Source organism: Podarcis cretensis (assembly GCF_951804945.1).
Source record: "Podarcis cretensis genome assembly, chromosome: 2".
Lineage (NCBI taxonomy): Eukaryota > Metazoa > Chordata > Lepidosauria > Squamata > Lacertidae > Podarcis > Podarcis cretensis.
The window spans coordinates 98,561,777-98,574,501 of record NC_137171.1 but is presented as its reverse complement, the minus strand read 5'-3'; the positions used below and the strand labels follow the sequence as shown (position 1 = coordinate 98,574,501).

At 41.5% G+C, this 12,725-nt stretch overlaps 1 protein-coding gene across 1 annotated transcript in view; it reads right to left on the bottom strand.

Moving 5' to 3' along the window:
- Positions 1–616: 616 nt before the first annotated feature.
- The window catches only part of MDFIC2 (MyoD family inhibitor domain containing 2), a gene marked incomplete at its 3' end in the record, with an annotated part of 37,172 nt that continues 25,063 nt past the window's right edge, over positions 617–12,725 (bottom strand). Inside the window, exons 3-5 of the mRNA XM_079964130.1 lie at positions 11,065–11,133; positions 7,376–7,591; positions 617–876 (exon numbers count right to left, since the gene is read on the bottom strand). Coding sequence (XP_079820256.1) covers positions 617–876; positions 7,376–7,591; positions 11,065–11,133 — 545 coding nt within the window. The remainder of the gene's footprint in view (positions 877–7,375; positions 7,592–11,064; positions 11,134–12,725) is intronic.

The window sequence follows — 12,725 nt, the reverse complement described above, 5'->3', positions numbered from 1 at the left end:
GCATCACATTAAGATCTTTCTAGTGCCAATTGAAGAGCTTTTTATTTCACCAGGCCCTTTGGAGATGCCCCACCTGACTTCCTGCTAAGTACTAACAATCTGTAATGCTGCCTGCACTGGTTTTTAGGCAGAAAATTGAACTGGTGTGTGTGTGTGTGTGTGTGTGTGTGTGTGTGTGTTTAGTAATGTTTTAGTATTGTTTGAACACTTTGAGAACCCTGCAGAATGCACTTTTGATTGGGCAGCCAAAAAAACATTCTAAATACTGTAAAACAAACAAACAAACAAACAAACAAACAAACAAACATACAATTCATAATTTTTTTGCAAAACTCTGAAGGCAATTTCATGGCTTCTGTTCTCTCCTCCACACCCCACAGCTCCAGCAGTTAGGAAATCCTTAAAAAAACAGAATCTTCTTTTACTGCTATACAGAATGTACAAGATTTATAACCAGATACATTGACACAACCCCAGCTAGCAAACAGGATGTCTTCATACATGTTGTTTATTTATTATTTACTGCTATTATTCTGCTTTAAACGAGTATATCCTTCGGGGAGCTAGGTCTGTTTCAGCAGGGATGGTTCTTGGACATGCCGCCAACTGTTTTACATTAGTGATAACAGACTTGAGAGATCTCCAGGGCCAGCTCCAGACACTCGCTGGTTTCATGACAAGACTCAAGGATGCTGCAATCAATGTCACAATCACAGCTGCAGTCGCCATTGTTTGTGTCATCGCCTGAGGTTTGGTAATATCTATGGGAAGGGCAGCACACATTGGTCAACCAATTTTCACAGACATCGGGCAACATGAACAGAAAGTCCCAAAACTGGCAGAACAAGCAGGCCAAGATGAGTGTGGCACATTCATCTGTTTTCAAAAGGAGAAGAGCAAGGAGTGAGATTCACAGGAGGCACAAATCCATGAACATTGTTGCCCAGCCAGTGCATGATAAAGCAAGACTTCCCACACTTTCCCAAACTCAACCAGAAACTAAATTAATATGGGCTCCTCTTGTGGGTATTATTATGTATACATGCACACACGCCCCTTAATTATTCCAAATTAGGGATGTCCGAATCTATCCGTTCTGTGTTACTTTCACATATTTCTTACCCATAATGCGCTTCCGTTGCATTTCCAGATCTATCACCTCTTTAAAGCGAAAAGCCCTCTCAAACTTTTACAAATATTAATAGGCATTTAAAGGAATGTTTCACTAGCAACATTTCAGTGTGTTAAAATGATCACAACCTGATTAGTAATTATGCCGCACTCTGCACATGCATCTGAGAGGTGTGGATCAAGCAGGGATGGAGCAGAAATTCAGTCTACTTCGCAGCTTAAATGGGCCCATTACAGTGGTAACATGGTTCTCAAATGCCTTGGTACTCAAACAACTTGGAACCCAAACACTGTAAACCTGGAAGTCAGTGTTCCGGTTTGCAAACTTTTTTCAGAAGCCGAACGTGCTCCATTTTGAGTGTTACGCTTCCAATTTGAGTGCCACACTTCCATTTTGAGTGTTACGCTGAGGTCTGTCTGTTTTTGCTATTTATTCTGCGTTTTTGTTTTTGCCTGGTTGGAATCTGCACTCTGGCCACCCAGTGAGACCTTGCTTGCTTCACTTGCACCATGGCAAAGTTCAAAACTCCCAAGTTATGGGTTTGGGGCTGTTGAAACCTGACAGATCCATTCTATCAGCATGGGGCTTGTGGAAGGATGAACTGATCCTGGGACCCGATGCCATGCCAACCCTTACCTTGCCCACTGCTGTCAATAAAGATTTGGCCTGATTTTATCCCATCAATGTTGTACAGTCTGGTTATTTTGCTGCTCTCATGGGTCACATAATGCATCTGCCTGGGCAATTGCATCCCACCTAATGTAAGGTGGCTTACAGTGTGGCTCTGTTTTGGGGAGGCGGTTATTGGGTTATTGTTTTTAATCTGATTTTATAAATTGTGATCTGAGACCTCCGGGTATAGGGCAGTGTATAAATTCAATAAATAAATAAAATAGAATTGTTCTTACCCCGCCCCATTATATCCTCACAATAACCCCATGAGGTAGGTAAGTTTGAAATTAAGTGCCTGTCCCAAGGTCACACCATGAGATTCATGGCTGAGAGGGGATTTGAACTCTTGTTTCACGGGTCCTAGTATGCCATTCTAACCACTACTCCACTGGCTCTACATAGGCAGAGTGTATATATTGCATGTTCTCACATCAGTGAGAAAATGTCAAGTCATCTTATTTATTTGTTTAGGAGTCAATAATGAGACCGCCATAATGGGCACATTAATGTTCTGTTAAGTTGGCTAATCTGCACTTTTCTGCAAAGTGGTTAGAAGAATTTTAACATACACCTGCACCTTTGTGCAACTGAAGAAGCAGGCAAATGGTTTAGTCTCCCGCTGCTTGTGGGGATATAGAGATTGCCAAGTAGCGATACTCACACTACACTGTCTTGCCACTTGGTTAATTGTGATCTGTAATCACACTTTGATGTGCATTTATGCATAGAAGTCTCATTATACATCACAATCTCTTTAACGCAGTGAGCAGTATTAAACAAGAATTTCACCCCCAAGTACTTAAAAAAATAATAAGAGCCATGCAAAAGCTTCCTTAAACATCCCAAATGTTATATTAAAATGTAGTTTTACAATATCGGGTAATAACCCTAGAAGCACAGCATTGAATTAATTTCTATTAGTAAGCTATCACCCATAATATTATCAATTTTAATAGTTATCTAAATTTGTCAGGGATCTATTTAAGTTCAGACAAGCAAAAGTAACTTCCAAGTCAGTCCCAGAGAATGAAAATGACTAGATTTGGGAGATACTTAGTAAATTCATGCTTATATTTTTTCTGAGTAAATGAACTGAAATAATTATCAAATTGAAACCTTTTATAAGGTGACACTGCTGCATTTAATTGTATGAATTTACAGTGTAGAAAATGTAATCATTTTATCCAGTAGTCCATGGTGTAATTAAGGCTCTTCTCTTTTAGGTACTATATATTTATGAAATTCTTCCCTCCCCCACACCCTTTTGCACCAAGATAGAAGGAATATCAAATTTGAAATTACTCATCAATTAGGGATCTTTTCAGTTCTTACTTGAAATGTAAGCTCTGTTTTCCTAATAATATGCACGATCTTCAGTTTATTAACCTTGTTGGCATCTGCATAATTTTAATCAGAGAATGGATATTGCTCTTAAGATTTTGCCCATTATTCGGGGGAAAGTACCACACAAAAAGCACAACATTTTAATAATAAAGTAATGTTTTAGCACATAGACCGTGCCGTACACTAAAGATGCTTTTAAATCCCCATCAGAGCACACGCCATGAAACCGTGCTAATGGAGAGAACATATTTTGCAAAATCTGCATGTATGAGCCTTTTTGCTTCCTCCTTCCCCACATTTTAAGTGGGCGATGTATAATAAATAATAGATATTAGCAATTAAGCATTCATTTCTATGCATTCGTTTATATATATTTGAAAATAAATTAGCCACAAATTACAGCAACGCAGATGCAACCCTTCTGTTTTCTCTTCTGCTTTCCAGACTGCTCGCAAAAAAGGGAAGACGTTATTGCATTTATCTCAATAAGAACAATGACCTCACCTCTCCATTGGTAGATTAATTATTACAAAAAGAACTATATTTAATAATGCTGCTGGTCTGACTTCACCCTACATTTCCATGCTCTCAGTGGCTCCTGGCTGTCAATCCAGGCTTGATTTGTGCTGCTATGTAACCTGATCCAAACGTACAACATTGATGTAGGATTTTTCCAGTGATGTTGCTGGGCTGAAAAGTGACTTGCCTTCTAGCTTCCAATTGTAGCACTGGGCCATGTGCCCGACTTCAACAAAAATGAACTATTTCGGTGCTTGTGTTGTGCATTAATTGCATTTTAGTGACTGTCTCTCAAACAAAGATTTAAGTTTTTCCTTCTTCTTCTGCATGCATTGCAATTTTGAAAGGTTTAACCCCGAGGTAATGTTTTATCTCAAGATAATTATCATTTATCCCCATGTTTCATTAAAGGTAGGCTAAATCTGCCTCCTGATCAATTTGTCACATGCCTCTGGTTAATGATTTCCACCCCACTTGCTGCAACTGAAAGTGAGAGCAGCTGAATGCGACCGAGAGCCTTATATAATTCTCCTGATCTGGAGTTACTTACACACGCACAGCACTTTGGTGCTTTCCTAGTGCTTCTGTATAAGCGGATTTCACTAGTCATTGTTATTCAGCGGTAAGGATGCATGTCCATTTGTGTGTACGGAGTTGTCCCTTCAATTTAAGTTAAAGTGAAAGCCGCCAGGTGAGAGGCAGAGAAGGCTCTAAGCCCCCACCCCTTGCAACGTATCAGTGCTCGAAGCATGTGCACAAGCTCTCTCTGGAAATCGATAGGTGCTTTCAGGTATGTATGAATTGTTGCAAGCATTCAGAGGCAACATGTTTTAGCCAAAGATCCACATTTGATAAGCTGAACATGTTGATAATTATCTTTGCTGTGGTTTAAATTAAGCGGTCCACGAGGCTATGTTTGGTAGAGGGCATCTACATTTGCTGAGCCCGTTCCCTTAATAGTTGCCACAACGGTTAAATGTTTTCCTGTTATGGGAGATAGGAGAATTCCAATTATTGCGAGAGATCAGTCATAAAATAGATGCGACCCTAATGGTTGCTTTGGAGCATTGTGGTTTATTGTGCTGATCTGTACTTAGTACTTCTTCGTTCAAGGATCATTAATATGATAGATGTGACAAGATCCATCTATTTGATGGCAATCCCTTCCAAGGCTGCTTTATAAAATGCAACATCAGCAACTTTTCATCCAAGGGCCAAACACATCCCAGATGTTATACTGGGGCATTTTATGCCTCTGGACTGTGAATGTTTAAAATTAAAGAATTAGAGGCAGTATAAACAAAGGCACACCACTCTGCAGGAGCTAAGGAGCACTGGGCTTCCATAGCACAACAGACTTGAATCTTTATACCCTATTTACTCAGATGTAATGTGCACCTTTTGGGGGGCCAAATTAGGTCGCGAAAATCAGGGTGCACATTAGATGTGATGGCACATTAGATTCGATTGCAAGCTTGAAAAACACCGCTGGCATAGCAAATACTTTTTTGGTTTAGAGGTTTTGAAAATAGAGGTGCGCATTAGATTCGATGGCATATTGGATTCGCGGAAATACGGTAGGTGTCAGAAACACAGGGGGCTGCCTTATGCTGAGTGAGGCCATGGGTCCATTTACCTCAGTATTGCCTACACTGACTGGCAGAGGACTTCCGGGGTCCAGACAAGGGTTTACATAATTTTGGGTGGCAACTCGGGGTATGGGTAAAAAGTGAAAGTCAGATGGAAAGTTAGGAACAAGGCTCTCAGGATTGATGCCACATCCTGGAGCAATCCAATACCCACTGAGACACAGACCACATGGTAATGGCCAACAGTAAATACAGTGAAATACTGGATGTTTTTGTTGATTAATTTTTTTAACTCTTAAATCAGTCTTAATACGTTTCTGAGCACAATTTGAAGTGTTGGTGCTGACCTTTAAAGCCCTAAACAGCCTCGGCCCAGTATACCTGAAGGAGTATCTCCACCCCCATCGTTCAGCCCAGACACTGAGGTCCAGATCCAAGGGCCTTCTGGCAGTTCCATCACCGCAAGGTTACAGGGAACCAGGCAGAGGGCCTTCTCAGTAGTGGCACCCTCTCTGTGGAACTCCCTCCCATCAGATGCCAAACTGATCAGCAACTACACAACTGACCATGTGCTTAAGCACTTTCCCAAGACATCTGAAGCAGCCCTGCCAAGGCAATAAACAACTATCTGACTTTTAGAAGACATCTGAAGGCAACCCTGTTTAGTGGAGTTTTTAATGTCTGATGTTTTTAATATTCTGTTGGCAGCCGCCCAGAGTGACTGGGGAAACCCAGCCAGATGGGTGAGGTATAAATGGGTGGGGTATAAACTCAAGCCCTTTCCTCCTGCCCCATTGCTACACCTGGTGGCAGGCTTGTTGAAGGTGGAAATGGGGCAGAGAGCATTTTGTAACCATGGGCAGGAACTCCATGCCCCCTGCAGCTCCAGGGCTGTGAGCAAGGCTGAGCTCATCACTCACTCACTCACCAGAGAATGGCAGCACAATTCTTGCGGCTGAGCAAAAATATGGAAACTCAATGTTCCCACACAACGTGGGGAATAATAATAATAATAATAATAATAATAATAATAATAATAGTTTTTATTTATATCCCACCCTCCCTGGCCAGAACCAGGCTCAGGGCGGCTAACACCAATAAAATCACAATAAAACGTAAAAGAAAAACAGTTAATTAAATTACGGGTTAAAAATACAGGTTAAAATACAATTTAAAATGCAGCCTCATTTTAGTAGTAGCCCATAAATCGAAACCATAAGGGGAGGGAAACATAAGGGTCAGACTGAGTCCAAACCAAAGGCCTGGTGGAACAGCTCCGCCTTGCAGGCCCTGTGGAAAGATGTCAAATCCTGCAGGGCCCTGGTCTCCTGTGACAGAGTGTTGCACCAAGTTGGGGCCAGTACTGAAAAGGCCCTGGCCCTAGCTGAGACCAATCTAACCACCTTGCGGCTCGGGACCTCCAAAGTGTTGTTAGTTGTGGACCTTAAGGTCCTCTGTGGGGCATACTGCGAAGAAGAACCTGGTGGGGAAATGTAGCCACAGGAACCAGAAATGTAGGGCCAGCCAGGAGCAGTGGAAGGCAGATGCAGCCCCAACTCAGTACAGTACCACTTTTCTTTTCACAATGGAGATGCCAGGAGATAGGATGATAACGTCTTAAGAAGGGGTAGAAACCATTTTGGCCTTGAGGTGTTCATGTGTTGGCGAGCAGCAGATGGAAAGCCTCTCTCTCTCTCTCTCTCTCTCTCTCTCTCTCTCTCTCACACACACACACACACACACGTATGCATGTTCCCTAAGCACTTGCCACCTAAGGTGGCTGCCTCACTCTTTCTAATGGTGGAAAGAGTGGATCTATTATTGGGACAAAGCTGCAGCAATAGCCTCCTGGCAGAAAGGGGAAAGGCAGCAGTGAGGTCAGGGCTGCACAGCGCCCCAGCAGAAACACTGATTTGGCTCCATGCAGCCTTGACATTGCTGCTGCCTCACCTTTCCTCGTAAGCAGCGGCAGCTTTGCTTATAAAATGTCATCTTTCATGATTCCTCTCACAATCTCAATCCCTTCCTCATGAGTGTGAGTGTGTGTGTGTGTGTGTGTGTGTGTACAGAGCATTTAAATGGATTACGTCTAGGGCTCTGCACAGTTTTCAAAACGTACCATTACTGTCCCTCTCGTGGACTGATGCATCATCTTCAAGGTAGCTGAACTGTGTCCTGCATTTCTCCAGGGACGACAGTGTAGATGCACTAGATTCTGACAGTTTTCTTTCATTTTTGGTGTCCTTGGATGGCACGTCTGTGATGCCGAATTCTGATACTGAGCTGAGAACAATACCTTTCATAGGCTTCTCATCCTTAATTGCTAGCTGATTTTCTAGAGTGGAGAAGATAATAAAAATGGTCAGGAAGCTTAGACATTTAGAGATTGCTCCAATATATAGCACACATGTCGTATGCAATGTCCCAATGCCATCAATGAAATGACAAGATTCAGGTAGTTCCTGCTGTAGCTAACAAAATGTAATGGGCTCAAATATATATATTTGTAATTCAGAAACATTTTAATGCTGCCCTTTTACTGAAAAAAAATCAAGGCTATTTATTTAAATCATCATCATCACAAAACACAACAGAACAATAATCTATAAATCTTGTTACTCACTGACATATAGACAAAGATTATGAGGCTAGCAAACTTTGACTTAGAGATGTCCTGGGACTAGGAAACAGGGAATTGACTCAGAAGAAGTTCAGGCTCTTAACCAGATACCTCTTACAAATTAAGCAAGGAAACTTCATCTAGATTTCCCCTCAGATCCATTTCATTTGCACACAGTCATATATTGCTCCTGTTCCTTTGAGGCCAAGTCCCAGAGACCCTTCCCGTCATTGTTTTTAGAAGATGCACAGGTAAGAACAATTTGGCTCTGGGAAAATTTAGCAACACTCAATTTAAAGTGTAACTCCCCCCCCCCTTTTAAAGCACACCCTCAAATTCTGTGCAATTTCCAGTGTTCCCACTATGGCCCAAGAAATGCACTTAAGCATTCAATGGCACTAGACGGAGAGAATCAGAAGGAAATAATCAGTAAATGCTAGATTAGCATTTGCTATATCCACAAGCTGCCCTGTGCATCAAGCTGAGTTTTATCCTTCAAGTGCTGTTGGAGAGGAAATCAAAATGAGAAGTATAAAAGGCATAGATTTAACCTGAATTCCCCATTACAACACCCTCAAAGAAAAGGGTAAGAAAAAAGCTGTCATTCAAGGACTTTTGTTTGTTCAAGAATGAAAATAGAGTGCATTTTACTGTCAGGCTCTTATTCTGAAAAGCTTCCACTAAGTAATGTTATACGTGTCTTGTTACAGCAAGATCAAGTCCTAGTACAATCACCATAACAAGCAACTTGCTATGACAAGCAGGATCCTGTCTTCCAGAAAACATTGTAGTCGAGAGAAAGCATTGCACAATTATAAGGTCTCCATTTCATATTTTTTTAAAATGCAATTACCCTCAGCACAGCCATGGGCCCATCTACATTGTGTCTTTTATCAATCTAATGCTTGCAGAACGTGCCTACAGAAATATAAAGGAAGCAGGCCAGCATGAAATCACATGGTTACCTCTTTCATTTAGAGTCCAGTATTCTATGGCTATGATAATAGGTGCGGAGGGATGGGGGGATGAAATAAACGGAGTCTAATAAACATGCAAAATATATAATGCTTGGTTGCTATTATTAATGGACAGTTTAAATGTTAGCACAACAACAATTTAAGTTACAATTAAATGTAGCCAGGATGTCCAATTCCAAACGCCAGTTTCTAACAATCAGAGCACACAGTCCAGCTTAACTGATACAGATTAATAATGGTCTGCAAACTCAGGAGTCAGGTCAGCTTCCCCTTCAAGTGCTATTGACAGGAGTCAGCAAAACAATACTGAAACTAAGTGGCACCTTGATATGACTTTAAGCATATTTCAAAGCCTTCCTTACTGGGGAAAACTAATAAACTAAGATCATGGCCACTGGGCCCATCACCTCCTGGCAAATAGAAAGGGAAGAAATGGAGGCAGTGAGAGATTTTACTTTCTTGGGCTCCATGATCATTGCAGATGGTGACAGCAGTCACAAAATTAAAAGACGCCTGCTTCTTGGGAGAAAAGCAATGACAAACCTAGACAGCATCTTAAAAACCAGCATGAGTTTGACCAAACTGCGGGAGGCAGTGGAAGACAGGAGTGCCTGGCGTGCTCTTGTCCAGGGGCTCACGAAGAGTCAGACACAACTAAATGACTAAACAACAACAACAACAACGGGGGCATACATATTTTTCCCCCACCCTGGACCTTTGGAAATTAAGACTATAGGAAACCAAGAACATCTATACCACTTAGTTTGTCTTCAGCTTCTGGTAGCCTAGTCTGCAAATAATTTTGCCGGAAGGACACTTTCTGAAGAGGATTAGGAGCTCATGCTCGATGGCCGTGAGCCCATGCCTGAAAGGGACAATCACCTTATTTCTAAGTTGCTTTAAACTATTTTTAACATTTTGTTTTAATTGTTGTGACCCACCCTGGGACTTTAACGCCGTTTCCGTGTGCTGATCTGGTTTGCCAGAAGCGGCTTAGTCATGCTAGCCACATGACCCGGAAGCTGTATGCTGGCTCCCTCAACCAATAAAGCGAGTTGAGCACCGCAACCCCAGAGTCAGTCACGACCGGACCTAATGGTCAGGGGTCCCTTTACCTTTTACCTTGGGACCTTAGGGTGAAGAGAAGAGAAGGTAGCTAACAACAGCTAAATACTTTCTTCATCTATGAGTTGAGAACTGGATGTTGAGAGGCAATGCACTTTACATCAGATATTGCTTCAAGGCCTCCAGTGAACAGCCTCTGAGACAACTAAGCTTGCAACACTTCTCAAAAAGATTCCACACTTTAGAAATTTTTTACTGTCTGACTGCAGCAGCAATATCATCTATCAATCTTTACTGAGAGTATGATTCTCTTCTGCCAGATGTTTATCCAAAATGATGGTTACCTTCTTTGTAGCTAAAAAGCAGGAGGTATGAAAACAATCAAGTGTTTCAATGATGTCCTAAGATGGATATAGATGCAAGCTTAGGCTTTAGGTATGTATGAGTGATTAAGGTTTTGATTAAGACACTTACAATTAACAAATAGAAATAGAAAATATAAATATGAGGGTAAAATGTTAAGAATATGTCAATAAGGTATGATTTCAATTTCAATATATAATGTATAGAAAACTACATGCAGAAGAAATGAATAAGTGACAAACCAAAAAGAGAAGTTGGGGGGGCGGGGAATAGAAATGTAAAATGCAATTTCTGGGGTTTTTTAAATTTAGTATTGATTATGGTAAAGCCTCAACGCCTAGGACTTGCCGATCGAAATGTCGGCGGTTCGAATCCCTGCGGCGGGGTGCGCTCCCGCTGCTCGGTCCCAGCACCTGCCAACCTAGCAGTTCGAAAGCACCTCCGGGTGCAAGTAGATAAATAGGGACCGCTTACCGGCGGGAAGGTAAACGGTGTTTCTGTGTGCGGCTCTGGCTCGCCAGAGCAGCGATGTCACGCTGGCCACGTGACCCGGAAGTGTCTCCGGACAGCGCTGGCCCCTGGCCTCTTAAGTGAGATGGGCGCACAACCCCAGAGTCTGTCAAGACTGGCCCGTACGGGCAGGGGTACCTTTACCTTTACCTTTATGGTAAATTTTGTTGGAAAATTTTAATAGATATATATTTTTAAAGGTATGTATGGGTGACATTATTTGTGGTACAATGCTACACAATGCTACACAATTATTCACAAACAGAATCTTACCTGGATGATCTGCTGTATTCAGAATTACAATAGGGAGAACTTGCAGAGGAAGGGAGTTGGTGCAACTGTCTTGGTGGAAAAATAAACAAGGATACAATCAACAAATGCTATTCAGGGGTCATTCCTTAGGAACATAATACTTCAGAGTAGTAACTATGTAATAAGACAGGGAGGGCTTATTGGGTGAAATATTATTTTTACACTCATTAATTTTCCTTCAGCACATTCATTTTCTTATTCTGGGGCAACTCTTCTTCCTCAAAGGGAAAGTACTTTTGGCCAGGTCAATAACAACCCCATGGGAACTTTTGTCTAGGGCAGGACTGACTGCTCAGTAGCTCTCCAGATCTTGCTGAATCCATCATTCCTGAGCATTGGCTACACTGCTGGGAGTTGGAGTTCAACCAATGGGTTCAAGTTACAAGCAAGGAGATTCCAGCTAAACACCAGGAAAAACTTTCTGACAGTAAGAGCTATTCAACAGTGAAACAAATTCCCTCAGAAGGTGGTGGACTCTCCTTCACTGGAGGTTGGATGGCATGTGTCAGGGGTACTTTAGCTGAGATTTCTGCATTGCAGGGGATTGGACAAGATAATCTTCATGGTCCTTTCCAACTGTACAATTCTATGATTCTTTGATTCTACAAAAATATAGATGGCCACAGCTTAGCAACCCCTGTTCTAGACTCTAGACCTTTCTGGATTATAGATGGGAGGTTTCATCTGATTTGATTCAGGTCTCATCTGTAGCCAAATCTATCAAAGTTGCACTTCCTGAAACTGTAGGTGAGTCAAAACACAGCTGTCCTTTGGAATTCACACTTGCATTTTTTCAACCACCAAAAACCAGACCAATAGTGCTGTCCAAATGCCTGATACCAATCAATCAATCAATCAATCAATCAATATATATATATTGCCCAATAGCAGGGATGATAAATCCTCCGTGGGAGAGCATACCACAATCAGGGGACCACCATGGAAACAGTCCATTCTCTTGAGGCAGGGCTTCAGATATTGATCTCAGTGTCCAAGTAGCCTCATACAGAGAAAGGTGATCTGTGAGGTATTGTTTATAAGGCTTTATAAGTCAAACCTAGCACTGTGAATTGGGCTCAAAATCACTTCTACTTGCACCTGCAAGTTTTCTTCCACATGCTTCCACTTGTCAGATTGTGACATATGTTCACAGAAAACCAGCAAACCACTGTGGATACATCAAGTTTCCAGAAAATACTTGGCTACAACAAATTACAATTCAAGTGCGTATGCATGTAGTGTGCATGTGTGAGAAAGAGATGAAAGACATGTGTGTGTAAGCACATAAGCAGCGCACTGGTCTCATTTTCAGACTGAATACCTGTGAAATTCTGTAAGCTACATATTGCACATGGTGCAAAGAAAATAGAAAAACAAACTCCAACAGAAACTAGAAGACTGAAATAAAGATGTGGTTGTGATCTGAAATTGAAAACAAATTGTGATTTGTTTTCATACACTCACAACCTTTCTGTTTCCTATATTGAGACAAAAGGATGTTAAGGGGGTTGGAAAGTGTTTATTTTAGTAGCATAGAAGCAGGAAACTGTACCAGCCTATAAATATACTATGAGTTGCTTATGACATCATTAAGCCATGCAAACCTCTTCTCTTTTGATTTA